The 27,491-nt window shown below is 53.1% G+C and overlaps 2 protein-coding genes and 1 long non-coding RNA gene across 4 annotated transcripts; all 3 read left to right on the top strand.

Annotated features, from left to right (window-relative positions):
• Nucleotides 1-1,074: 1,074 nt before the first annotated feature.
• On the top strand, nucleotides 1,075-9,706 carry LOC119097801 (cation-dependent mannose-6-phosphate receptor). The gene is made up of 7 exons (XM_037220773.1): nucleotides 1,075-1,220; nucleotides 1,777-1,997; nucleotides 4,054-4,174; nucleotides 5,229-5,359; nucleotides 5,952-6,042; nucleotides 6,699-6,920; nucleotides 8,226-9,706. Exons 2-7 carry the CDS (start codon nucleotides 1,834-1,836, stop codon nucleotides 8,283-8,285), a joined length of 789 nt encoding a protein of 262 aa, XP_037076668.1. The 5' UTR covers nucleotides 1,075-1,220; nucleotides 1,777-1,833; the 3' UTR covers nucleotides 8,286-9,706.
• Nucleotides 9,707-14,284: 4,578 nt separating this feature from the next.
• Nucleotides 14,285-16,971, top strand: LOC119097800 (uncharacterized). 2 transcript variants are annotated; one of them, XR_005094185.1, is made up of 4 exons: nucleotides 14,285-14,318; nucleotides 14,522-14,603; nucleotides 16,046-16,142; nucleotides 16,804-16,971. It is a non-coding gene; the product is annotated as an uncharacterized LOC119097800 (long non-coding RNA). The 2 variants fall into 2 exon arrangements; XR_005094186.1 differs by having other exon boundaries at nucleotides 14,298-14,318; nucleotides 14,522-14,585.
• A 5,946-nt stretch (nucleotides 16,972-22,917) lies between these two features.
• On the top strand, nucleotides 22,918-27,491 carry LOC119097799 (heat shock 70 kDa protein 14; the record flags this gene model as incomplete). The annotated part of the gene is made up of 4 exons (XM_037220772.1): nucleotides 22,918-23,015; nucleotides 25,334-25,579; nucleotides 26,139-26,375; nucleotides 26,745-27,491. Coding segments are annotated over exons 2-4 (1,125 nt in total), but the record flags the coding sequence as incomplete, so codon positions are not given.

Raw genomic sequence — 27,491 nt, 5'->3', positions numbered from 1 at the left:
ATGATGACAGCCCGTCATGAGACAGTGGAAGGCCCTGTGTCAGTCAGAGCCTCCAGTACGGAAGGGGCCCCATGTCAGCTAAGGACATGTGAAGCCAAATTAGAGTATCTGTGGCAAGTATGGAATCACCCACGCTGAAGGCTTCCAAATGATGTTTTTCCCCGATACCGCCCGGTCCCATGTAGTCCAGTCTGGTCCGGTTACGTGGTCGTCTTACAAATGCTTGAGCACCAGGCTTCCCTGTCCGTTGTAGCCGCAGCTGGATCCATTCGAACATTGTCGAGCCCCTCCCGTTCTTTTTCGATCGGATTCTACCCCGGCATTTCCCTCAGCGTAAAAAGATGTTCATGCGGCGCGTGATGCCACCCACTTATGCTCTTTTTAACATTTTGCCTGTGTTTAGCATGTCGGTTACATTTATTACAGTTTTTGAGTGATTTCATTTATACATGTGGGTTGTATCGCCCGCGACTTGATCATCCGCGGGACTAGCGGCCTCAGTGAACCCCATACTTCTAACCACGTTTCAAAATGCAGCAACTTGGAAAGCACGGCACGAAAGTGAAGTTTCCATTTCAGCTGAGCGAGGGAAGGGGGCGGGGGCTTCAAACCCTTAACTTAAGATCCAGCCCTTCCGACCGTAGGAGGAAAAAATTGTGGAAAGGGATAAAACTTCTAAAATTTCCTCCAAAGTTCAAAAGAAGTCCACTTTGAGGCGAATCATAGAGGTTAGGTTTCATCTGGTTTCACGATCCGCACTTACTTCGAGAAACTACGCCCCTGGCACGGTACTTTTTCGTTACTCCGGCGGTACGCGGTACGGTACTTTTCTGAACATTCATTTTCCGCTTATTTGGTACCCCAGTAATATCATTAACACAGAACGTCATACAAAAAAGGATAACCAAACCCATGTAGTCGAAACAGCCAAAAGCAATGGCCTGCAGCGAACTGCAGTTCGTTTGGCAATGACGTCATCATCAGTCACCACGTACATGCTTCACCTACGCTTCCTAGAGAAGCCGTATCCCATTGATCAACACTGGCGTTGAAAAAACGGGGTTTTTGGGCGGACGTTGGTAGTACCGGTATGTGGCAGTATATGAGCTGAGTGATGGTAGAGATAGTATGATTTTCTGAACTAACGTCTTTGGAGCAACGTATTGTCCAATTTTCAAGAAAATCGTGTCCTTGGAACCCATTTTTGGAAGGCCTGAAAAGTAAGTGACGTCTACTTATATAGCACCGCCGCTTCTCCACCAACCACCAAATTCGACCCGTCAGCGGTCCGTAAAAACTCATTGAAAAGACAAATTCTGGCTTTGATCCGCCGGGAATGGGATGGTCATGATACGTCAGCTGTGTCAGTCTGGACATCAGTGTGGTGTCATCAACTTAACAAATTAACAGTGCCGCAGGCCAACGGTTGCCGTCGTTTCGTAATTAATGTCTTTGAGGTAAGATGATAACATGGCTTTTAGATGTCTCTGTTTTATGCTCATTTATGGCATTTCAGGTCTTAAACATCAATTGACCTGCAATGTATTCTTGCAGTATGAGGTGTAAGTGTTGATGACTGCAGATCTTGTTTTTGTTGTCACTCACAGCTAATTCTATGAATTTGGTTTTGAATATTTTGAGCCAAAGTTGTGCTAGTTAATTCATGCAAATAGCAACTCAAAATTATTGGTGATCCAACTCAAGAATCTGGAACAAACTGCAGTTTTACATAGCCCTGTAGTATTATTGGCACCTCACGCTTTTCATTGTTTACAGGTCAAAGTCGAATCAATGCACTGATTCAGGAGCTGATGACAAGAATTGATTATCAAAATGCTGAAGTCAGGCTGGCTGCTCACCTGTGTGGTGCTAGGGACAAGCATTTGGATGACCTTTGGCAAGACCTGTGTAAAGGTTCCAGGCCATGTTTGCACCTGCAAGTTGGAAAATGGAACACTTATTAGCTTGGATGCCATCAGTGGATCAAAGAGCCCAGTGTATGTACATCTTCATCAATGCATTCAGATATGTGTATTATTTGATACATACTGGCCTAACAATGTGTAAATTGCATTTCCTTCTCAGGGTCTTCAGTCATTTCTGTCATTGTTTATGTGTTTATAACCTGTTAGAACAAGTGACCTTGATTGAAGTAAAAACCTGGTGGGAAAATTTGTAAGGATAATTACTTATGTTTTTCTGCTGTCTGTAAACTCCCGCTTTAGTACACTGGCCTTTTCACTCCTTCCAACCTTGAGACCCAACCACCATGCACAGGTTCCAGGCCAGGGCACATGTATGATGGTGATGTAACCCTTGTGTAACATAATTCATCAGACATGGTTTGATTTCCTTCTTTTGTGTGTATGACAAGCACAGGGGCTGTTCATAACTTTACAAACTCATTTTTGTCTATTTTCAACCATTCTTTCCTCTGTTTGCATACTGCTTATGTTGCAAAAAATGCTCTTCCTCCCAGGTTACTCAGCATCATTCTGTGTGAAGTGGAACACCTTAATAAGGTTATATCTGTTCAACTCCTAATTGAGCTATAAGTGGGAAGAGAAGCACGTTTTGCTTGCATGCCACAATGCCTGCAATACCTGACTTCAATGTCATGCAACATTTTATAAAACCTGAGCATGATTCACATCCACACTTGACCATAATGTTGTGCTGCCACTGTCAAACTTATGTTGAGCTGCTATTGAAGATGGCCATGTTGCTGGCCCGACAGGTCTGTGGAGGTCGCGCACAAGTTCAGTTTTCCTTCACCTGTGGAGGCTTGTCGACACTCCAGTGATCCATTTGTCATCGCCTTTTCACGGATATTGCATCATGTTCACGCTCACTAGTCTGCCAGTACCAGGCTACGCCACTCTGGAAACACTTTTTTACGTTTCAGATCCCCTTCCCTGAATGACAAATGGAGCATACTTCGGATGATCATAACGGATTGCCTCGCTAACATGGTTTCTGCGGATGACGCCCAGTTGTGAGCCTCTCGCAAAACTGCAGTTTCAAACAAGGTTGAAATGGAAAAACATTTTTCCATTCAATAATATGTTGTGGAACGGTTTCTTATTTTGAAAATAAGAACCTGACAGCGGAAACCCACATTTAAGCGGTCAAAATCCGAGGAGGAATCACGTTTTAGGGGTAGGTTTGGTCAACGTAATGAGCTGAGCTCTCGGACGCTGGATATGAGGAACCCTGCAAGCTCGGCTGGAGTTCCAGGAGCCCAGACATTAGCTCATCGCCAAGATGGAGGAGGGGGTTCGAGCCCCTTCCTCCCCACCTCACCGGCGGTCCCATGATCCCACTGGACGTGACGTGATCCCTGGACGTGAAACGATCCTATCCTTGTCGGCACGCCCGTAAACCCCAATCATCATCGTCACGTCCATGCTCCGCTCATGGTTATGGTTGTAGGCGCTATGGCTCGTGGTGCCCGCCCTTCCTGCCAGGGTGAGAGGCAGCGACGCTGTATAGCCTGAGCAGCTGAGGGCGTCGTAAAGCCCCTGTGGCGACGCAGATCGTTAGGTCCACATTTAGCTCGTGGTGCTGGCCACTGCGCGTGAGATAATCTGTTGTCTAATTTTTGGAGCATGCGTGTTGGTTATGGCCAAGTGCGCATCGTACCCTTCCATCGAGTTGAAGTCTGTGACTAAGGGGGCGTAATGGCCGATTAGTTTGCTTAGACTTCCACGTGAGGCTCGGCTTCGAATCTCGGTTACACCATGCCCCTGAGCGCTGTTACGGCCAGTGCAGTCGCTGCGGCTTCATGAAAGGAGCGTGACGACGTGCGTTGTGCCCCTTTTGTAAGAAGCATGTGACCTAATAGTTCATATCATAGTGCAGGTTTTACCATCAATTTCTGGCTTATTGCCTGACTTTCTGTGTTCATTGCTTGGTGTCGTCGTCCTCCCCCCGCCTAAAGTTCGAGGCGATCGTTCAACTGGCCGCCATACGCCAAATTCTCCACCGCCGCCACGCTCGCGACGCCATTGGCCAGCCTTTCCGTGACGTCATCGTTTGCCTGCCGTGCTCCAGGTTCGCGGACGTCGAGGAGGTGAATCACACCAGCGCCGACGGCCGGCAGTACCTTTACTACTACGACCCGTGTCGCAGCTTCGCCCTGCCGCAAGCCAACGGCGTCTGCACCGGAGTCTCGGTAAGAGCCGCAGCGTCTAGAGACGTCCTGTCGTGGCGGGGCGACTTGCGACCGGAAGGTCTCGGGTTCGGTTCCGGATTGCTGCATATTTCACGGGCGTTTAAACGTTCCACGGCGCGATTGCGACGTCAGATCATGCGTGTCGTGTTGATCTCTGTCGCATGGGCTAGGCGGGTGTTAACGCACGTTCCCCGATCCTGTAGTTCAGAGGGTCAAACAGGGGGCAGGAGCAGATTAGGTTTATTTGTACCTTGAGCCTGATAAAAGTTCCCATTGTAATACTGTTACCAAACAGTGTGGTACCTTAATTTATGAGGCAATGATGGCTGTTGATAGTTACGTCCCTTCGGCCCTGTGCATTGAGCATGCGCAATAGGACAAAGGTTCACCAGATGCTTTGAATTATTCAAGGCAAAAGGTACTGTATGAAAGCCTTATGGGGGCGTCCGTCCCCATAACTCAGGCGATTGGAGCGCCTGCCTGCCAATCCACCCACCCGCGGTGGGGTATAGTCGGGTCACTCCAGAGGCTCGCCATTTTCCCTGCGACTGGAATGACCTACAGCCAGCGACAGAGGTCGCGCTAAGGGTCAGGTGATGGCAGAGGTTGACGCGGACCGTGTTGGGCATCACGGCGCGTTTGCCCTTGGCGGATAAACTCTGCTGTTGACCCGTAATTTCACAGTCTGGGATGGGGTTGCGACTCACACAAGGAACACTGCTCAGCGCGGGCAATGGTCCCTTAAAACCATCCGTTCAAAAGTGCGGACAAAAAACTGCCTTGCAACACACTGTGAGGAAAAGTCCGGAGCGGAGGCCATGCGGCGGCCGGCGACGCGCGCGGCCGGGCTGGCGTGGGGTTGGTGATGGACACGAGACGTTTCGCTTGTGGTTTGAAACAGCGGTCACTGGATGTGGCGGACCCTGACTCGGTGTAGAGCGGTTCGTTGTGTTTGTGCGTCTCAGAAAAGTCTGACATCTTAAAGGGGCGTGCTGCCGACCAAAACACCAAACCGAAAACGGTCCCGGAGATCCAACCTTCGCCTCCGCCTCAGGTGTGTCAGAAGGACGTCGCCAGCAACGCCTACTACAACCTGGGCGAGCTGGGCGACACCAAGTTCGGCTGGGACGAGACGCGCGATCTGTTCTACATCAGCTACAGGGGCTGTGACGGCCAGGACTGCAGGTCTGATGCCGCTCGGTCGTCAGCAGCTCCGCTGACGGTCGTCAGCAGCTCCGCTGACGGTCGTCAGCAGCTCCGCTGACGGTCGTCAGCAGCTCCGCTAACGGTCGTCAGCAGCTCCGCTGACGGTCGTCAGCAGCTCCGCTGACGGTCGTCGGCAGCTCCGTTGACGGTCGTCAGCAGCTCCGCTGACGGTCGTCAGCAGCTCCGTTGACGGTCGTCGACAGCTCCGCTGACGGTCGTCAGCAGCTCCTCCGCTGACGGCCGTCGGCCGAGTCCCCCGCCACCGGGGGAGCATGTTTAAGACGCAGTGTGCATTGTTAGCAGATGCGTCTTCTCCTATGAACGCCTGATGGCGCAACGTGCCTTGCAGTTTTCCACGCTGTGATGCGTAAATGACCTACGTGATTGACAGTTGTTTTCTGGTTGTGTTTTGACCATAACGCGCGCACTACTTCGGAAACAATAGTTTATATGGTGAAACGCGGCCAAATGCGTGTCATTCGCTGCATGCATGAGTCTAAAAACCTGTCATGTCACGCCTGTCGGTTGCATATATTGTTTCAGTTTAATTAAAGTGCCGTTCGTGTTGCAGACGCACCAACGTGTCCTTGCGGTGCGACTGGTCGCGCGGCGATCCCATGCTGGAGGTGTTCCGGCAAAACGGGGGCACCCCTCTGGAATACGTGAGTGGATCGAGTTAGATCGTTGCGTGATGACCACTGATGCGGCTATTTCACTTCCTTTAACGACATGTTAGGGGGAGGGGGGGGGGGGGGGCGCTGCGAGGCGAGCCAGTTGTCCACGCTGCTGCCGCCGTGTTCCATCACGGGGTGGCAGGAGTTGCGCTCACACCACCATCCAGATCCATTCCCTTCATTGTGTTTAGATGGCCGTGCTCGGCATCGTTTTCCGGGTAGACGTGGGCACCGGCAGAAGTCATCTTCAGGCCACTGATCAGTCCGCGGCCCTATAACGCTGTCTTTGTCGCTAGGACCGCTACTGCTTGCTTCCCTCCCACAGGGCAGTGCGAGGTCCTAAAATGCCGCTTTAATTGCTAGTGACGCTATCACGTATGGGCGTGCCCTAAAACCGTGCTCATTTCTCACAAGTCTCACAAGTCGTCAGCATCGTGCCCACAAATCATAATCGATATACAGCACCTCTGCACGTCCGACTTCTTTTGTGTGGGCTCGCTCTTCCTGAGAAGTGTTAACACTTGCGCCGACGGTGTGGAGCACGTCAAGAAGTGTCCTTCAGGCGCCGACGCCCGCCAGCGGGCACGGACGCCGCCATCACCCCCTCTCACCCCCCCCCCCTCCCCCCCCCCACCCGGTGGCAGAACATGACGCTGACGTCGCGCTGCGCGTGCCCGGCCGGCTGTGCCGAGGAGCGACACCCGACCCGACTGAGCGGCGGCGCCGTGTTCCTCATCGTGCTGGTGGCTGGCGCCGGCTTCTACCTGCTGGTCGGCGTCGCCTACCGCAGGATCGTGGTGGGCGCCACCGGCTGGGAGGCGCTGCCGAACAGGAGGTTCTGGGCCAGCCTGCCCGGCCTGGTCCGGGTGAGTGGGGTGGTCGCCCCCCCCCCCTTCAGGGAGGGATGGCCGGATGTGACGTGGAGTCCGTCTGGCGCTGCGGTGTGCTGGCACAGGGTTGTCAGGTTGAGTGATGTGGTGAGTGGAACACTCTTCGGGGTGGAGTCTGAAAGGAAGACCTTGAGCGGACGACATGACATGAAGGCGAAAATGACCCTGTTGCCAGCTCGTAGTGACATGGCGTACGCACGCGCTTCCCATCTGGTTTAAATACTCTGTCCTGCCCACCCTACCCCTTCCTTTCACAGAAGGAACCCTCTCGACCCCCCCCCCCCCCCTCCTCCCCCTCCTTCCCAGGGAACGGTTGTGGCCGTGGAGCCACACGTTTTTGCAGGACGCTGTCAGGTACCGCATCACGTGTCCAAGGACTGACCTGGCGTGAGATCAGATCAGGTCTACGATCAGATTACATCAGATCACACCAGATCAGATCACATCAGATCAGATCACATCAGATCAGATCAGATCAGATCAGATCGGGGCCGCCAGTTGGCACGGGGTTAGCATCTGCACAACCAGTCATCATTGCCGATGCTTCTTAGGAGGGGTCACTGTTGCCGCTTGAGAGAAGTCATGAAGCCTTTGCGAGGGGAGTGGAGGCGTTATGGGAGGGTGTCTTGGTCTTAGAGTAGGGCAGGTGAACCTGGGAATTATGGATGTCGGTGAGAGGGAAAGAAAGTAGATGGAGCTGCACCGGAGGGCGCGAACGAATGAGTATGGGACGGGTGGTGAAGGACGGGGAGAGGGAGGAAGAGGAGCGTGGTGTGAGATGGGACCGAAGAGGAGAGACCAGGGAGGACGAGAGAAAGGGAGAGGCAGGAGGGAGTTCAGAGAGGATGCTCGGTAAGACGTAGCCACGGATGTAAGCCGAGGGGGTCGGGTGGGCAGGGCGTAGTATCAACCCTGGATTCGGGAGGATGTGTGTACGCCATGTCACCTGCAGCTGATAATCGGGCCATGTTGGGCCCTCATTCATTATACACCGCTGTCGTATCAACCCTGGATGCGGGAGGACGTGTGTACGCCATGTCACCTGCAGCTGATAATCGGGCCATGTTGGGCCATCATTCATTATACACTGCTGTCGTATCAACCCTGGATTCGGGAGGATGTGTGTACGCCAGGTCACCTGCAGCTGATAATCGGGCCATGTTGGGCCTTCATTCGTTATACACCGCTGTCTTCATCATGGACCTCAAGTAGCTTGGCACGCCGACCGTTTTCAGTCCTCGCATCCAACGCTCTCGTCACCGCAGCAAACTGTTTTCCCAGGACGGCGTCACGTTCTGCATCACCTGCCGAAGGGCCGACACCACCTACGATCAGATCTGAAGGCACCGGCCGGCAGGCCCTCAGCATCGGCGCCTCCAGTCACCGCTGCCGACGCGCCGGCGCGGCGGTGCTTCCGCTGCCAGTGCCGGACGACCAGATGGTTGGAATGGCCCACCTGTGCAACCAGTCAACCGCTTTACGGCATCAGCGAGGAGCGTGACAGCGCGGGAAGCTTCGACGTCGGCGGTCTTGAGAAAGTGCCTTCGGGAGTGACCGGATTTGTAGGTTATGTCGGTAATGCCGTGGCGCACGTCGGGCGCGAGTCTGGGTTCATATGCGCTGGGATGGGCTCCACCTTCGTCTCATGTGCGGTACGGCCACGTGATATCTGCTCGTGATGAAGCGTGCGGCTCAGTCCATCCTATGGGACAACCGGTATGGGGAGTGCGCGTGAGCCGTTGGAACTCACTGGGCCGCCAGTGTTGTGTGCGGCCCTCGGCCGGTTGGGTGTGAGTTACGTCGCTGAACGCGGGCTGCCGCGTCGCCGAGATGTGCTGTGAGACGCGGCCTGCGCCTCGAAGGCGATGGACGAGGACTGGACGCCAGCTCAGGAGATGCTCCGCGCCTCGGGGAAATCGCGCGCCGTTGTCGAGGGCGTAAAGGGAAGCAAATGCCCGGTCGCATGTAATCGCCGCACGTATGTGTAGTGCGGAGGTGGGCACTGACGTTTTCCGTGCGGGGGTCGCGTCGCTGAGCGTGACAGCTGACGGCCACAGGTGAAACAGTCGGACTCGCAGCTCCCTCGCGGGAAGCCTATAACTTGTCTTCGTTGGCCGGATGTTGATTGGGGGATTTATGGGGCGACTCGTTGCCGTGACGTTCGTGGGATGTGCTGGCGGAGCGACCTTGACCTCCAACGGCTCTCCTGTGTGGCGCGAGTCTGGTGTTCGTAGTGTTCATCAGTACCGAGGCTTGTTGAGTGCCTTGCAACGACACTGTGATGGCGTTGTTATTCGCAGCATGGACGCGAGGCCTTAATAACTGCGAGCATTCCAAGCGAGGGAAACCGTCTCAAAAACATCCATCACATAATCTCTGTTTTATGAGGCTCAAATTGCAAATAAGATGCAACCCTTGTGACGATCTCTATGCTAGCAATGAGTACACAGAGTTATGCACCCAAGACAATAAATATGGCTTGGCAAAACAATAAATATACCGGTGTGGCGCCATGTAGGATGATGTGCCCTGTGTCCGCCTGATGGCGCAGTTTATGTGGCTTCCTGAGAGTGGTAGCGTTTGTTCCGTGGGATTATCGCCTGACGGCTCGCGAAATGTGGGTCTTCCTGTGACGTCACTGATCTGAATTGCAGTACGCATGCGTAATCTCCGTGCTCTCAAATGGGAATGTTCGTGAGGTGGTGATTTGCGAATGCGGCCTGCTGTCTTGTGTAGTTCTGGCGGTATTCTGCGCGTACCATACAAGCGTTTATTACAATTTCGTCTTCGTGTTTTGTTTTTGTGTTGGCATCCTCTTGGCGAATGAGTAGTCACCAGGCACCCTAGCCCTAACCCCTCCCGCGAGACGCCACCATTCCTGCGTGGCGTTGTTAAGAGCTCCTTTGATCCTGTGGGCGCATCTCGAGGAGTCTATTTGGAAAGATTACTGAGCTGGGCATAGTTAATGAGAAGTTGTCATATTTGGACCAGCTTGTTTGCATGGAATGGTATATTTCTGGGTCACCTATAGCCCTTCCTCAGCCTTGGTCAGACGGTGGTATGAGGATCGCAGGCAGGCACGCGTGAAAGGTGTGCTGCTGGCGTGAAGCCAACGGAGGGTATACGAAATTGAATAAGCCCGGACGCAGTCGGCGGATCTGGGCCAAATCTGAGTCGTGCATGCAGGTAACCATGTCCGGTTCAACACATGACGTTTCGTTGCATTGCCTGTTACGTATGTCGAAACATCGTACAACTACCGTGAAAAATGTCGCAAATAACTCGGAATATTGCACTTTTCAGTTACCGAAGAGATATACAACATCCGGGTTTTATGTTGATTTGGAGTCATGGACCGCTGAGGGATTTTTTTTTGGCTTTAAATCTCTCACGGTATTTGCAATGTTGCAATTGCAGCATTGCTAATTACATCGTATAACGCGTCGTTGAAACACGAAGCTGGAGGAATTGATACCACAAAACTGCCCAGAAAACTATTTTTAATGCGATACCTGTCAAACAGCAAACCCTGAACATACCGGGTGCTTGTAATTTTGATATTTGTAACCGCGTTGTTGGAGTGCACGAAACGTCCAACAGATGTCTCCAGTGTTCGCACGTAGGCAGAAAATCTCCCCTCCGAGGTTTGACACGGGGTGCGGACAAGAGCGTGGTGCGACGCTGACGTGGGCCTGTTTTTTATCCGGAGCTTACCGCAGGGCCAGGCGCGCCCGTGCCTCGTGAGCCAACTCCAAACCGAGACATTACACATGGCCTCGAGAACAGCAGGGGCGGAGTGGACATGATGCCTATCATCGCTGCCAGACCATACGCTGCGGGCAGAGCTGATCAACTGGAGGGCGTACAGGAACGTTCGGGGTGGCTGTCTGTTTAGCATACCACGCTGGGCTATGCCAAGTAAGAAACTAGCTAGAGTTGAGCTCACCACAGGGTACCATTTTGGCGAGCAAGAAACTAGCTTAAGTTGAACGAACTAGAATGCATGATTTTTTAGAACTTTAGGCTAGTTTCCGGTATTTGCTCCATCATCCCATTTTTTAACATAAAGGTAGAATGGTCGTTCGTCTTCACCGCCTCCCACCCCGCCCCCCTCCTCACCCACTATTTTAAGGCAGGTCCTTTGCAAAGGACAGGGGGTCGTTACAAGCTTGATGTACAAGAATATACCGTGCGTATTGGATTAATGTTAAGGATACGTGTACCGCATTGAATTATTCAAAGACTGGAGTGACTACATTGGATGTACCTAACACTACAGCGCAGGACGTACGTGAGATTGCGATTAGTGACCCCGCACGCCGCACAATCCGCACTAGATGGGGCGTGCGAGCACTCGGACGAACTTGACCCGGACTACTGACCTTGAAGGTCAAAATCGTGCTCAAAGACGGGGAACTCCATGCCACCAGAAAATTACTGGCCAATTTTAGACTTCGCAGAGCCAGAATATTCACCACATCACAGTTGCCGAACAGATATTTACCATCCCCTGCATAACCGTTTTACTCGGAGAACTGATAATTGCAAAATTACGCAGGCACGTGACACTTAAAGGCTTCTTGACTACAAATCATGCAGTGAGCGGGCTCGTTGTCGTGTGAGGCAGGATACGCTGAGAGACGTATAATGAAAATGGTGTCAATGGTGCCTTGCCGGCGAAGAGAGACCTCTAAGGGCCGGCCGAAAAACGGCGAGGCACCGCCTCCGAAATTTCTCCATGTGTGCAAAATGAACTCGTCCAAGCGATCACGACGCTAGCGATTTAGCCGGACAGCCAATGAGCGAGCCCTCATGGGTTCTTAATGCCGAAAAGATAATGACGCCGACGGCACGGCTGGGGCTCACTGGTGTTCCAATGTCTGGATAACACCTCCGTGGTCTAGGGGAAAGATGCTGGACTCGTAATCCAGCGGCACTGGGTACGAGTCCCAGAGTGGGCGCATTGTTTGACCCGACTGAAATGGAAGGGCCAGCTGGCAAGTGGCCAACGAGGTTCAACTCAGACCCGAGGCGGCCGTGTCGCAGCATTGTGCGGCACGTAGAACCCTCCGCATTCCTGTCTGGCCAAAGGGCGGAGGCAAAGTCAACTGTTGAACTGGACGGCATGCTTGGGTGGTGGGTTCGGGTACACGCACCAAGCTATGCTTAGCAAGTACTCTGAATCCGAAGTCACCCATACAAACCATTTGGGATGAATTTAAAAAACACAAAAAAAACAAAAAAAAACGCCGATACCTCAGAATCCGCCTCTGTACTCGCGGGGCCGCCGTACAGCAGACCCGGAAACGTCTGGTTGACGGCCGAAGGGTCGATGGTCCGGAGAGCGTGGCGCCAGATGTTGGTTACAGCGTCGACAGTAACGGCTGACAAAAACGCTGGCGGCGAGCTCGGCGCTTCGAAGTCAATGAGAGAAAACGGAGGGAGCCACGGCGAGGCGGCTGGCCGCAGGCAGAGCCAGGGGGCGGCGCCTACAGAGGAGAGCAAAACCAGCGCGACCGCAGCGTGGCGAGATGGAACTAGCTTGGCATGTGCCCTCGCCAGCGCACTATTGCCTGCTCTCGGTGGACGGCGGCGACCGACCATCTTCAGTCAACACATTAATAAATTAAAAGCGAATCGAAGAAGAGAACAGTTGAACAGTCAAAGTCTGCTCTCTTCTGGCCGTATCTCTTCACCATCCCCCCATCCCCCAAAATACACCCGCTTCTTCCCGTGGCGCAGCCTGTCTGATCGTGACCCCGGCGCTTGGCGTGATGCCAAATCACCCCTTAGTGAACCTCAATGACGATAATCATACTTACATAAAAGTGCGATTATTTCATTATACCTGATGCTTGTTTCTATATTTTCACATGTGCAGCATTCCCTTTAAGCCATATACGCGCCACAGGCTCCATTCTTTCGTTAGCATTGCTGCGAATCATCGAACCAGGGACTTCTAACAGAACCTAGTGCTCTTCCAACTGAGCAAACCGGATATGACTTGCCTCCTCCTTGTCCTTTCCAGTTAGTTCAGCTTGCCAAGCACTGGACTCCCAATCAAATTTCCTTTGTTAAAATCCCAGCAATTCCAAGGACACAATCAGTCCTAATTAGGACTGTGACGCGTACATGGCTGAAAAGCAAACGCCATTCTCAGGATTCGACAACAGCTTACGATTGCAGGAGAGTTAAACGGCCGAAACTTTGCGAAAATACTAACACGACATTCCACTAGGCAGGCACAATAGTCCGAACAACTACTCACCCCGTGGTGCTAATAGCTCGTCTCAATCTTTCCATGAAGGTCTACAGTTGGGGATAAAATCCTAACCTTCCCGCATCGCTAATCCTGGTGCCCTCACCTTCCGTCCCAAACTCTGGCTGCGCCCCTGGCGTGAATAGATGGCCCAATGCGTCAGATTTCTGCCTTCTAATCTTTACTTTGCAGTTCGCACGGCAATTTCATCGTGATGGCTCGTGGTTGGCGATAGTCCTCTAGACGTGTGATAGTCTCCTAGACGATAGACTGATGCGATAGATAGATGGACTGATGTGACTGATGGGCGTGAATAGTGTGTTAGATACAAGGTATCGCAAGCGGAGTTGTATACACGTGAAGTTCCCACCAAAAGCACGAGGGCTCTTGCTTGGATATCGTAAATTAAACGGCATCCCTTGAATAAGGTTTGCTGTAGCCGCTACTAGGATGAACAGGGGACACATTAAAACGGTGGGCGTTGGACACTGAGGCTTGCAATGTCCTCACAGGTTTTCAGTGTGGACATTTACAAACTTAAAGTTAGGGTTAATTAAAGTCAAGTTGCCAACCAGATATTTATCAAACTCCGCATGACGTATTTCATTTGAAATGCTGATACATGGTAAAATTACGATCACATGTAATACTGCTTGGCACTGGATTACAAATCATGGATTGAGCAAGCTTGTCTTGTTTGAGGCAGGGTAAGCAGGTAGTCATAAGGACCCCGACGCCAAATGGAAGCGCCATCAACGGCTCCCCGCTGGAGAAAAGAGACGGCAAAGGTCCGGCCGAAAGCCGGCCATATATCGTTTCCAAAACTCCCATATTTTTTGCATGGACTCGTCCATGCGATCAGAACGTTGGTGGCTGATCCGTTCAGCCAGTGAGCAGGTTTTCATGGCTTCCTAGTGCTGAGAAAAAAATCACGATAAGGCATGATTCAATACCGCGCATTGAAGTCTCCCTATCAGTGACGTCATCCTACTGTCAAGGTACGATGATTTGAGAATCACCGAGAGATTTTACTTCTGGGCCACGGCTTCGGCCGCAGCTGGCGTAAGCACGAATGTGCTTCGTTGGGGGTTGGGTGTGCGGGTGGCTGGTGTAAGGTAAAAAGCTATTTTCGTCATATTGTATGGCATATAAAGCTGATTGATAGTACTAGAGTCGTTCATAAACGCCTGTTGGAGCTACTGATATCATTTTTGTGCTAAATTTTGTTGATCTAGGCAGTTTTATGCAGTGCGAGGCCCAAGGGTTTCGACATGGTTTGGGCGAAGGTTTCTACTAACGGGGGCTATGCCGGCGGCAGGTGGGGGGCGAGGCGGGCCTGCGCCGGCGTACACCGTTGATGCTGACGAGGTCCGACCAGCTAGGTGTGTAACAGGTGTGAGGTAAATAGTTTTTATTACCATTGTATGGCACTTAGAGTTGTATTGAGGTTCCAAATAGACTTGTAACTGTCTTGCATTTTCTCTTATACCAATGTTGTAGGAGCCTTGCACCCAGTTCAAGTGGTTTAGGCATCAAGGAAGTAGGAAGTTTGTACAAGTAAAGGCTCATTGTGCACCTAGTTTAGCATGCCTCTGGAAAACAGAGCTGGTTTCCAGCATGAGTTTAAAGTTTCAGTGATGTTCATGAGTGTCATCAGTGTGAATATTAGAATTGAGTGAATGTTTTGTTATCACAAAGAGGAAAACTATCTTTCATTGAAGTGGCTCAGGTTAGATATGGCCCAAGTGTTGGGTTAACTGCCAATAAGTCATTCTAATATTTCATGTTGCACAAGTTTTGAGTTGTCTGCTATCCTCACCACTCTTTAACACTTGCTGGGATGCAGGTCAATTCCCCCCCCCCCCCCCAAGAAGGTTGTATGTAGTAATTTTAAACAGCAACCTATGTCAAACTTAACTTAGCTTAGACAGTTTAATAGCAGATTGGATACAATCAGAAATCAGATGCACCATGTAAGTTTGATTGGCCTTTGGCAGGTCAATGTCAGGCTGTGTCTACAGCAAAGGCAATTTTCAAGGGAATCATTCAATTTGTTGTGACAGCTGTCTGCTAGTGTTAGATAAACTCATGTGTTTCTGAGGTAGTTTCTTCAGGAAAGATGAAAATTACATGCAGGATTGTAACAAATGTGATTTACCTTGGGCCAGGAATGAAAGCCAGACTGGGGTCTGAACCAGCCTATTTTTTTCTTGAGAGTCTGCAGAATGGGTAGTTTCGGGTGCTCACTTCAGATTTATGACTAGCAAATACTGAAACACCTCTTCCATGGACTTATTTAAGGTCAGAGTAGGTCAGTTACATAAAGTAACCAGGTTAACATTTTGCTCAGGAACACACAGCTTGGTGTAATCCTTGAGGCTCATTCAAATGAACAAACTATAACATATTATGATATGGGTTACCATAACCCTCTATAGGTCAAACAAGGCCACTTACCTTAAATGGACACAAGTGACTGCTTGAAATAGGTATCAAAGCTCAGGATGGCTACATGAGGAAGTATGGGGGCACTGCATGTCAATCTCAAGTTTGACCTTGTTTGACCTTATTTGACCTCGAGGTCATGCAAAAAAGTAATAGAGTTAGAGACACCAAAATCACAGTGTAGGTTCCAAGGAATGTCAAGTTATTTCACAAGTGAGCTGATATAGATGCCAACCTACACTGTGACCTTGGTGTCTCCAACTCTATTAGTTTTTAGCCTCAGGAGGTGTCAACTTGACCCTAATCTGAGTGAAGAGTATTCAAGTGGCCATGCTGGCATGTGTTAATCCATGGGATGTGCTCACTGCAACCTGCTTACACCTTCATTATGTTCCAGGTATCCAAAGAAATGAAACGTAGCTCTAAATGGTTCCTGCTTACCTTTGTTGTTGCTTGCAGCCTTCTGTTTGTTTCCAGAACTGGAATGGGGACAGGTGAGTTAAAGAATATGGCTTTCATGTACATACATATGGATACATGCACACGCACACGCGTACGCACGCGCACGCGCACATGCCACATGCACATGCCACACATGCATGCACACGCGCACTGCACACGCACACGCGCACGCACACGCGCACGCGCCCACGCGCACGCACACGGGCACACACGCGCACACGCACACACGCACACACACGCACACACACGCACACACACACACACACACACACACCACACACACACACACACACACCACACACACACACACACACACACACACACACACAGATATATATATATATATATATATATATATATATATGTATATATATATATATGTATATATATATGTGTGTGTGTGTGTGTATATACAAAATGGTGGTGACCAGCACAGTAAGATAGTTGCAGAAATTAGACTGCATATGCAAAATATAAGCATGTTATGATGTGGACAGTTTCAATTGCATCAGTGCAGACCTTAAGGTGAACTGCAGAATGAAATGCATACATATGATGGCGCTGGTCATCTCCACTGCAGGTAAACATGTAACTATAGGTATAAAGACACTGACCTCTCCCGTGATCGAGCCACACACATACGGATGGTGGTGATGAGATCATCCATGGTATAAGCTGTGTCTGTGCCTGCAGGTGACGTGGGTCATGTCCTGACCTCCGCCCCCAGTCCTGCCCTCTCCTTCACCCCCATCCCCGATCCGCACTCTGACCCCGCCTGTGACCGGGTCTTCAGCCTGTCCGACTCGCGCCCCTTCTGGGAGGCGGCGGACGCGGTGCTGCCGGGCTGCGGCGCCTCCGGGCTGGGCGCCAGCGGCGCGCGCGCCTGCCTGCGGCGCCTCGCCGGCACGCGGCACCGGCCGGCGCACCTCGTCCTGGTCGGCGACTCGCGCGCGCGGTCGCTGTTCGAGCAGCTGTCCGCGGAGCTGGAGCTGCGGCCCGAGGGCCGTCCGGTTAGCGGAGCTGTTTCCGGACGTGGTCAACGCCTCGCAACCAAGTCGTCGGCAACCCGGTGCTCTGCACCGAGGGCTTCAAGCTGTTCGACTCGACGGGCACGCGCTGGCGGAAGCTCGCCTGCAGCCTGGTGGCGGCCAGCCCCCTCATGCGCGTGGAGTTCTTCTGGCGCGCGCACGTGGACGGCGCCTTTTTACACTTGCTGCGCACGCAGGCCGACAGGTGCGGCGGCGGCGGCGCCTGCCCGGACCTCGTGGTGCTGACGAACGGCTACTGGTACGCAAAGCCGTTCTTAGACCTGGAGCGCGCGCCGCTGCAGGAGGCGTGCAGCGCTTCCTGCGCGACGTGACGGCCGCTGGTGCTGCGCGTCCGGGCGCTGACGGCCCTCACCCAGGTGGTGTGGAAGCTGGACGGGCCGGAGAGGACCGAGAGCGGCGGCAAGAAGTCGCTCATCGGCGGCGTCGTCCTGACACTGAACGCCATCGTGCTGGAGCGCTTAGCCAGGTAGGCGGTCCTCCCCGGGGTCGTCCTGGCACTGAACGCCGTCGTGCTGGAGCTGCTCAGCCAGGTAGGTGGTCCTCCCCCCGGGTCGTCCTGGCACTGAACGTCGTTCGTGCTGGAGCTGCTCAGCCAGGTAGGTGGTCCTCTCCTCCCCCCCTCCCCCCCCCTCTCGGCGGGGTCGTCCTGGCACTGAGCGCCGTCGTGCTGGAGCTGCTCAACCAGGTAGCAGCAGCCCCCTCCCCCGGAGCAGGTACCGGCGTCAGATCCTTGGAGGCGGTGAGAGCAGACGCGTTTGTTGTCACTGCTTCGTGTGCTACGCCAGTGGGATTATTTTAGCTTTTGTCAGAGCAGGCGAAGGTACTCCCCCCTCCCCCGCCGCCATCCGTCTTCCATGACGTAGGCGAGCTTGAGGATGGGACCTAGGATAGCTAGCGTGGAGAACCATGACCCCCAGGAGAGTAAAAGAAACGTATTCCGGCATTTGCACCTCAGGCTGGCGGAAAAATTCGTGTTTCCAGACAGGAAACACGTGACGGCATGCTGGATCCTCCATGTTTCCTGTCATAACCGCACGCTGGAGCTACCCTTGTCGTGTTGGCCGTTCAATGGTTCTGATGGAGCAGATCTTGCTATGCGTCCGTGCTATCATGACTACATGCATCCTGCAGTTGGTTTGTGCTCGGTGCGCCCCGAATGCGAACCCCCGAATCCATTTTCTAGTTAACGGCTTTCTGACGTGTGCTTGGCTGCGAATGCGCGTTCCGTCGTATCCGATTCATTCATCTGCTTTTGTGCCGGCCCAGGCTGCGGCGGCAGGCAGATACTTCTCCGGCACCGCCCGACCCTGACCCTGACCTTGACCTTGACCTTGACCTTGACCTTGACCTCACTGCGCCACACCCGTTTCTGAGCAACTGCTGCTTTCGGAGGACAGCTGTGCACGTAAAAAGGCAGTCGCGGCAGAACATATGTAAAAAGACAGTCGCGTAAGAAGTGGGTAAACACAACCAGGGCCTGTGGTTTTGGAGCGCTCATGTGGCTGAGCCTTGTGCCGCTCCGAGCGTCATTCCCCGTCCTTGGCGCACGTGGTGTTGCGCCCACGTGTGAAACGCTAGGCCATAAACTAGATTATATGCCAAACGTAGCGCAAAGTGAGCCTCCTAGATGAGCCTCTTGCTGGCCTGTGCTGCAACGTGTCCATTGCTAAACAAAGGCCGCACCAACTTCCTCTGCAATAGCTTCTGCATTGACGCGATGTTAGCGCGTTAAAGGTGCATTTCATGTCGGTGGTGATCTGAAAAGGAGGCCCTGTAACACATAAGACTTGAACTGATATTACGCTGTTGGCATCAAGTTGTCATACATCCTACGGTGGCAGTTTACTCGATATGGCCTCATTTGAAGACGGTCATGTTATCACAGTTGTCATAGCCCTGCGCGTGCATGGCATGTTGGTGAAGCTAATGACAAGATCGTGATATTTCATTAGATGACCCGACATGACCTTTCCCCATCCGTGTGACCCCAATTGGCAATGAGATGTAGTGAGATGTAATGAGATGTAATACCATAAGGTGCTACGGTGCCCTCATCACGAGCTTAAACCCTGCTGAGACCTTAGACCCCAGACTTGAGAGCTGAGACCTGAGACCTGATGTCGATCTGCACGCTTCCGCTTTCAGGGCCTCCAGCTTTGGAATAGTTAAGATATTACAGTACCGCTAACACGAGCTGCATTACGTGGCCTACTGATTCTGAAGTTTTGAAATGATTGATAACAACGTCGCTAAGTCCTGTACCTCGTCTGACCTGCGCGGGTTAAATGTGCGGGAGCCGCAGCTCAGTTTTAGAGTTGGCCCACGGTCGTTTACAGGCAGCGCTGGTTCGAGCTTGGTCACCGACCCCGGGCTTGAGCTTGGTCACCGACCCCGGGTTCGAACTTGGTCACCGACCCTGGGTGCGAGCTAGGTCACCGACCTCGGGTGCGAGCTTGGTCACCGACCCCGCGTGCGGGCTTGGCCGCCGGGCAGGGCGCCGTGATGCCATGGGATAGTGAATGTCATGATGGTGCTTGTATAAGCAGCTTATCGCTATAAGATAGTTACGCCTTTGCTGACCGTGGCGAGAAGGCCATGCCTCTGCGTGGGGAAAATGACACCAAATGACCTGACATATTGGAGGCGTCATTAATTCCCCGATATTACCACCCTTGACAACATGAAAGGTCGTCTAGGTCAAGATCGCCTCGGGTCAGATCTGCAAACTTCCACGTCATGTGACGGCAATCTTTTTACATCTGTTTGAGATGATCGATGCCCCCAACAGCACGCGCCGCCGTGACTCTGGTATTTTCTTTCCATGCACCACCTATTACCGTGCATGTATGTGCTATTGCGCTGATGGATGCTTTTCCAGGGCCAAATTGCCGTCCTGCCCCGAAATGACAGCGCGGGTACCGCTGTCCACGCGCACGCTGCACGTCCTGATGCCCAGCCCGCCTGACCTGCTGCAGGTACCCGGTGTGCAGCCATGGACGTCCGCCCTGCCGGATACCCTGCACTTCTACCACTCGGTCTGCCTGCCGCTGGCGGCGCAGCGCGCGCCTCAACACGCAGCCCGTGCGCCACGAGTGCCTCGACGAGAACCACGTGGGCGCCTCGGTGCGCGCCGCCGCGTGCGACGTCTTGCTCAGCTTCGTGTGCCGCCAGGCGCACGAGCGCCGGCCGGGGCACTGCTGTGGGGCGGCGGCGCCGGAGCTGGGCGGCTCGTCGCCGCCGCCGCCGCCGCCGCCGACGCCGCGCCGGCCCGGGCTGGGGACCCGCTGACCGGTCACTCAGTCGCGGCGTACAGCGCGGGCAGGACGGCCGGCGGGCGTCGGCGCCTCCGTCCTCCCTCACGGTTCACCACGAGTGGGATTGAGTACCCCTTGGCGGGGCTCCGCCCGAGCGCCCGCACAACCCCGGAAGGGGTCTTCGTGGAGGGCTAATGGTTGGTGGAGGGCTCCCAGGTGCAGGTAGTTTTGCCTTTTCACCCCCCGCTCTCCTTCATCTGGCAGCCCTGAAAGGGTCTTGAATGGCGGAAGAGGCTTTGATCCATACCAAAGAAGAAAAAACGGACAGGGAAACATGGGCAGGGATCGTCGGATCGACGTTAGTCACATTGTCGCCGTCGGCGACAATGTGACTAACTAATGTGACAATGTGACTAATCGGGGTCGTGCCTTCGACAGGTCGACCATCGTGTTCTCCTCACAAAGCTGCAGTGCTATGGCGTTGTTCACCTCACGTACCGCTGTATGCCAGCCTGTCGCCGGGGCGCCCCGGACAGCGTCAGGCGCCTTTGGGGCTGCCAGCTTTCCGCCTGTCGGTGGAGGACCACGGTCTTGTCGCGTCATGAGTTGTTATCCAGGAGTCGTCCACCGTCGACCATCACTGCTCGGCACAACTGCAGGAAATTGACTGAGAAAGTCAGGGCGTTTACAGGGAGTTTGTAATGACATTGTTTTGGCAGGTGATGTTCCATATTTTGGGAGTGTTCTGCTGTGGCGGCGTTGTTATTAAAAGGAGTTTGTCCGTCGCCGTCCGTCACTGCTCGGCACAACTGCAGGAAATTGACTGTGAAAGTCAGGGGTGTTTTACAGGGTATCGTATGACATTGTTTGGCAGGTGACGTTTCATATTTTGGAAGTGTTCTGCTGTGGCGGCGTTGTTATTAAAAGGAGTTTGTCCGTCGCCGTCCGTCACTGCTCGGCACAACTGCAAGGAATTGACTGAGAAAGTCAGGGAATTTACTGGGAGTTTGTTATGACATTGTTTGGCGTATGATGTTTTATATTTTTGGAAGTGTTCTGCTGTGGTGGCGTTGTTATTAAAATAAGTGCACGGCTGTGGTTGCGTTGTTGTTTTTTTAACTTTGTACGGTCGATTTGTATCGAATCAAGCGATAATCCACCTCTTTGATGACTCGTCAATAAATGATCTAACTGAACTACGTATGATGGACCTCAAGCCAGAGTCGTTGAAACCACGTGATAACGCTTATCGCGCCCCAGGTTGATGCTGTCTGCGTGATGCTGCCTTAACGCTTTTTCAGACACACACGAATATTTCATGCCGACATGAACATTTCGCAGTTTGCGGCAGATGCCAAACGTATGACATCCGAATGGAACACGCGTAAGCTAAGAAACATTTGTATCGCAGTGTTTTAAGGTGCGAAAATTATTGTGGAAGCCTGAACCTGCTCGTAATTTTTACTTCCAGCCACATTTGTTCGATATGGTACTCAGGTCACGGCGTTGGCTAGGATGGATTCGGCCTCGGCTGTGGCTCGATGTGCTCCAACTTTCCTCGGTGTACCCTGTCCTCACGGGCGGGCGGCCGCTCATCAGAGCACTGCCCCACCGGTCGGGCCGGGCCGGGTTGGTCTGGAATGTGAGTCCGTCGGTGCCCGGGCGGAGCCTGGTCCGGTGGTCCTGGTCCTTGTCCTGGTCCGGCGGCTTGGTGGGTGGTGCGTCGACCTACCTAAGCCGGTCGCGGGTTGAAATTGCCGTGTTTGCGTCGCCCCAGCTGGGCTTCCTCACGTCCACGAGGTTCTGATATTCCACTAGCCAGACTTTGTGTGGAACGTGCCGGGGCCACGTGGGCCACTTTGGAACGCCTGTCCGGGCTCTGTATCAAAGCTACTGAGGTCAAGGCGAGAGTCGTCTCCGACTGTGTACTTGATGCTGGCTTTGGAAACCACCCGCGTCGACCACTGTGGTTCACAATTGGGACATCGCAAGCGGTCCGGCCAAGCTCAGTGGGGACATCCAGGTCAGTGATCTGGGACGGTTTCATCTCCAGGGTGGCCTGGCTCGAAGAACGTTAACAGCCGCGGCTGGATTGCACATAAGCCAGCCACGGCAAAGGTGCGAGAACGGTTAGCCTGGCTTGCTGTATTGGCATCATCGCTGATAGATCCCACTTGGTGCGAATGATGAGCTCGCACTCTGAGTCAAGGTTTCCGAATCCACACCGAGGCCCCGTTTTGATAAAATAACGTGTGTCGAAAACGTAGGCGTAAACAAAAAACCAGTAGATATTCAGTCTTAAATTAACATGTAGTAGCCAAGGTGGCTGAAACCAGCAGGCGAGCAATGGAAAATCACGAGACGCGGGGGGCCACGCGAGGCGCATGCTGGATGGAAGTCTCCAATGACGTCACGTCAACGCTGAGCAGACGTGGCGCTAAAACTGCCGGACAATCCTACTTCCTTATACCGCCTTGATCCGGCCAGATACGGCGTCGTCCTGCTTGAGCACGTGCTGCGGGTTGGGGCCGTGGGGCGTGTGTCTGTGGATCTGATTTTCTAGTGAACCCGTAATACACTGCAGCGTCTTCGAAACGACTAGGTATGTGCTTAGTCTATGTCTTTGCCTTAATATTTACGAGACAGATTGCTGTTCGTACGGTTTTATTCAGTCGTAGCTTTTGAGGGTTACATTCTAGATGTCGCCGGCCCAGGCCTCTCTTCTTAAAACGTCCTAAATCAACTACGTCTGGCCTGTAACTCGTACACAATGGACAGCATTGGATGAAACAGGCATTGATGAGTACCTCCTGGTACCCTCATAAAGCTACATGTGCCATAAATGACAGTAAATAACTTTTTCCCTTTTGTCTGTTGCCATTCACCTGGCTATGTGGTGCCGAGTAAAGGTGATAAGAGCTGTTCTGAAAGGGTCTGCTGCAACTTCTGATACCACTGTTGAATAATTTGCATATTAGGTGTAGTTGGTTAAGACTATCACACTTGTCACACTGCTGCTTACCATGCTATAAGTAGATAGACTAAAGTAAAGTTAAATGTTAGTGAAAAAGAAGGCTAAGCTAGAAACTCTCCTGTGCTCTTGCTGGTGTGCTGTTCTGACTGCCAAAATGCTGACAACAGCTCAAACAGGGCCTATGAAATTTTACCTTTCCTGCAATATTTTCAGTACTTTTTGAGAGGGTTGTGGCATTGTCTGTTTAGTGCAGCCATGTAAGTCCAGCCTGAAAAAATAATCCTCTGCATTGTATGCACTTTAGTGATATGGGCTCATTGATCCAGGAATATGTCTGGCAAAATGAGATAGTGCAATGTCTAGCTGGATTTTTTCACTTTGCTTAAAAAATGTTCTGGTTAGTTATCCTGGATTTGCACAAGCAACATCATACTATATGTTGAACATCATGTTGTTCTTTGTGCCCTAAGACAGTACTTATTATATGCCAAAACAGTAGCAATTATGAATTAAATGAAGGCTCTCAGATTTATGACTTGCATGTCCTGGAATTGTTGCATAGACAATTTATTATGCTTGACATGTTAGCATTAGGGGCAATTTACTGGTTTATTTTATACCTACAATCCATTACACAATCTGTTATATCACACCTGATTTTGTCTGAGAGTGAGGGCTCAAATCATCAGAGGTCAAGTGCTGGCAAACAGGTCCAATGGTTTATACTGTGTCTGACCTGTGACATATGTGCTGGCAGCAGGTATTTATTTAAAGTTATCATGCATCAATTTGACAAACATCATTATCCTGTGGAAAAAAATTGTGTAATCATTTGTAGCGAATTTCTTAAGTCAAGATCACACCAGGTCAGGTAACCATGCCTGACCACTGCCAGACACATTACTCATTATTACTATTACTCCTGGATGACCTGAGCACAAAGGTTCTTATCATTACTGTAAACCAATATCCAAGTTTAAAAGTGGTAATTATTGATAGTTTATTGCCTTATATATAGTATTGCATAGTTCAATGGGGTTAGATATTACCTGAGTGGCACCTTGCCCATACCCTTTTAACACATGTTTCCAAAAGAGACAGAATCTGAAGAAAGCTACATCTGCAACTTAAATTTTAGTTTTAACCTGGAAGCCCTTTTTAGCCTTTAATTTTAGGATCAAAAGAAAAACATGCCACTCATACCAGTAGTTAGTCAGCTACTTACCATGATATAAACACCACTTCTGGTTAAATTCTGTCCCTGTCTTGTAGTAAGCCTAACCTTTGGGTTGCAGGTACACATACAACTCATATCTGGAGAAATCAGTCTCAGAGAGACAGCATGCTGCTCTTGCAGCATGCTAGTGAGATGCCTGGAGCAGTTCAGTTAGATGCTGACCTGGCTTGTGTCATATGCATGGGTCATTGTGGGTTCATCAAACTGCTATGCTCATAGGCGTGCTACAGTTCCACTCACCATATGGGAGCAAGTGGGAAAACATGTCATGACAAACTCACACCCACGGCCAAGGACCAGTTGCAGCACCTCCAAGCCGCGACGTCCGCGTGTCCGCATCTGATCAGATCGTGATCGTGATCAGATATCTGATCATATCGTGACTGTGATCAGATATATGATGAGATCGTGATCAGATATCTGATCAGATCGTGATCGTGATCAGATATCTGATCAGATCGTGACCGTGATCAGATATATGATGAGATCGTGATCAGATATGTGATGAGATCGTGATCAGATATATGATGAGATCATGATCGTGATCAGGCATCTGATGAGATCATGATCGTGATCAGGTATCTGGTGAGATCGTGAACGTGATCAGATATCTGATGAGACCGTGATCGTGATCAGATATCTGATCAGATCGTGACCGTGATCAGATATCCGTCCATAGTCTGTGACCCATGTCCGCTCTTATCTCCAGACGTTCGTCCCCGCCCCGGGCGTGCTGCACACGGCGACCTCGCCGCAGGAGCTGCTAGCTAGAGGAGCACCGGTGCCCTGCGGTCTGCACGCGCGGCCCGGCGACATGGCGGCGACGTTCGGGATCCACATCGGGGCGACGACCATGTCGATTGCCGTGAGCGCCGGCGGCCGGGTGGAGGTGCTGGCCAACCCGTCCGGCGAGCGTGTCACGCCCGCCGTGGTGCGCTACATGGAGAATGAGGAGGTGAGATGCGGTGTGGGGGAAGGTGAGATGCTGTGTGTGAGGGGGTAAGATGCTGTATGGGAGGGGAATGATGTCCTGTGTGGTAGGAAGTGAGATGCTGTGTGGGATGAAGCAAGATGCCATGTGGGAGGAGGCAAGATGCTGTGTGGGTGGATGTGATTTGTTGTGTTTGTGAGGGGTGTGGCTGTATGGTTTGCGTTTGCGTTTGCGTGTGCGTGTGCGTTTGCGTGTGCGCGTGCGCGTGCGCGTGCGCGTGTGTGTGTGTGTAGGGGATGGGCTGTGGTTGTGTGGCTGTAAGTCGGAGGCATGTGACTGTGTGTGAGAACAGATGAGGATGCATGGGTGGATGTGAGGCTGTGTGTGAGGTGATGAGCTTGCGATGGGAGTCACGACTGTAGGCGAGTGGCCGAGAACAAGTCTGTGATGAAATAAAACCATTTGTTTAAGAGAGTGCGACTGCAAGGACACTGCACCACAAGCCACCGCATCTGTCCATGCTGCCACACTGAGGTGGGCGAGGCGCTGGCAGCTCCGCCGTAACTGGCTCTCCGGCCGCCAGGTGGTGGGCACGGCAGCCAAGCAGGGCTCGGTGCGGCACGCGGCCGTGACGGCGGCGCGCGCCCGCTGCCTGCTGTCGGCGGACGACCGCCAGGCGGCGCTGCAGTCGCGCCTCTGTCCGGCGGACGCGGAGCGCGGCTTCCTGGTGCGCCGCGAGGAGGGCGCCGAGCAGGTGCACTCGGCCACGGACGTGCTGGTCACCCTGCTGAGGCACCTGCACGACGTGGCGCAGCGACAGGTGGAGGCAGGCCCTGTTGTGCCCAGTCTCACGTACCGACGGGGCGTTTCCCCGTCTGGTGGGATTGAACCCCACAGCAACTTCACTTCTGGGTCTCTGCCCTCCTGCTTCACACTGCCTGTTAACTCCCACTGTGTTCACTTTCTGCTCTAACCCCCCCCCCCCCCCCCGGCTCTTCAACACCACCATTGCATTGTGGTCCCCGTCTTCCGCCGGGGAAGTTGGCGGGAGAGGTTCGGACGCTGAATGATCTAGTTTGTTGGTTGCATCGCCGCTTAACCTCAATAACGGCGATGCCCACACGCGGCCAGTGAAGTGCGACCTTCGGCGCCGGCAACCCGCTGACCGCTGGCTCCCGACGACCGCCAGGTGGGCCTGGACCAGACCCAGTTCGACTCGGTGCTGGCCGTGCCGGCGTACTTCTCGGCCGACGAGCGGCGCGCGCTGCGCGAGGCGACCGAGGCGGCTGGCTTCCACGTGCGCCAGCTGGTACTAGAGCCGGTGGCGGCGCTGCTGGCGCACGGCGTCGGCCAGGCGCCGGACGAGGCCGGCGTCAGCGTGTGTCTGGTGGTGCGCGCCGGCGGCGCCACCTCCGACGCCAGCGTCCTCCGCTCGTCGTCAGGCATGTACTCGCTGCTGGAGACCGTGCACCGGGCCGACCTCGGCGGCGACGCGCTCACCGACCTCGTGGCCGACTTCCTGGCCGCCGAGTGCACGGCCAAGTGGAAGACAGACCCGCGCGAGTCGCGCAAGGCGCTCGCCAAGCTGCGCTCGGCCGCCGAGGTGGCCAAGCACGTGCTCTCGTCGATGGCGACGGCGCAGTGCTATGTGGAGTCGCTGCTGGACGGCGTCGACTTTGGCTGTCAGGTGACGCGCGCGCGGCTGGAGAGCGTACTGGCGCCGGCGCTGCAGCAGTGGGTGGAGCTGGCGCGTGCCGCCGTCGCCGGCGCCGGCGTCGACGCCGTCGACCGGCTGGTGCTGGCCGGCGGCGCGGCGCGCGTGCCGCGCCTGCAGCGGCTGCTGGCGGCCGCCTTCCCGGCGGCGCGGCTGCTGGCGGTGCCGGCGCTGGACGAGCTGCTGGCCGAGGGCGCCGCGCGCCAGGCGGCGCTGCTCGGT

Source organism: Pollicipes pollicipes, unplaced genomic scaffold, assembly GCF_011947565.3.
Source record: "Pollicipes pollicipes isolate AB1234 unplaced genomic scaffold, Ppol_2.1 Scaffold_4404;HRSCAF=5182_pilon_pilon_pilon, whole genome shotgun sequence".
Taxonomy (NCBI): Eukaryota; Metazoa; Arthropoda; class Thecostraca; order Pollicipedomorpha; family Pollicipedidae; genus Pollicipes; species Pollicipes pollicipes.
This window is presented reverse-complemented; position numbering and strand designations above follow the sequence as displayed.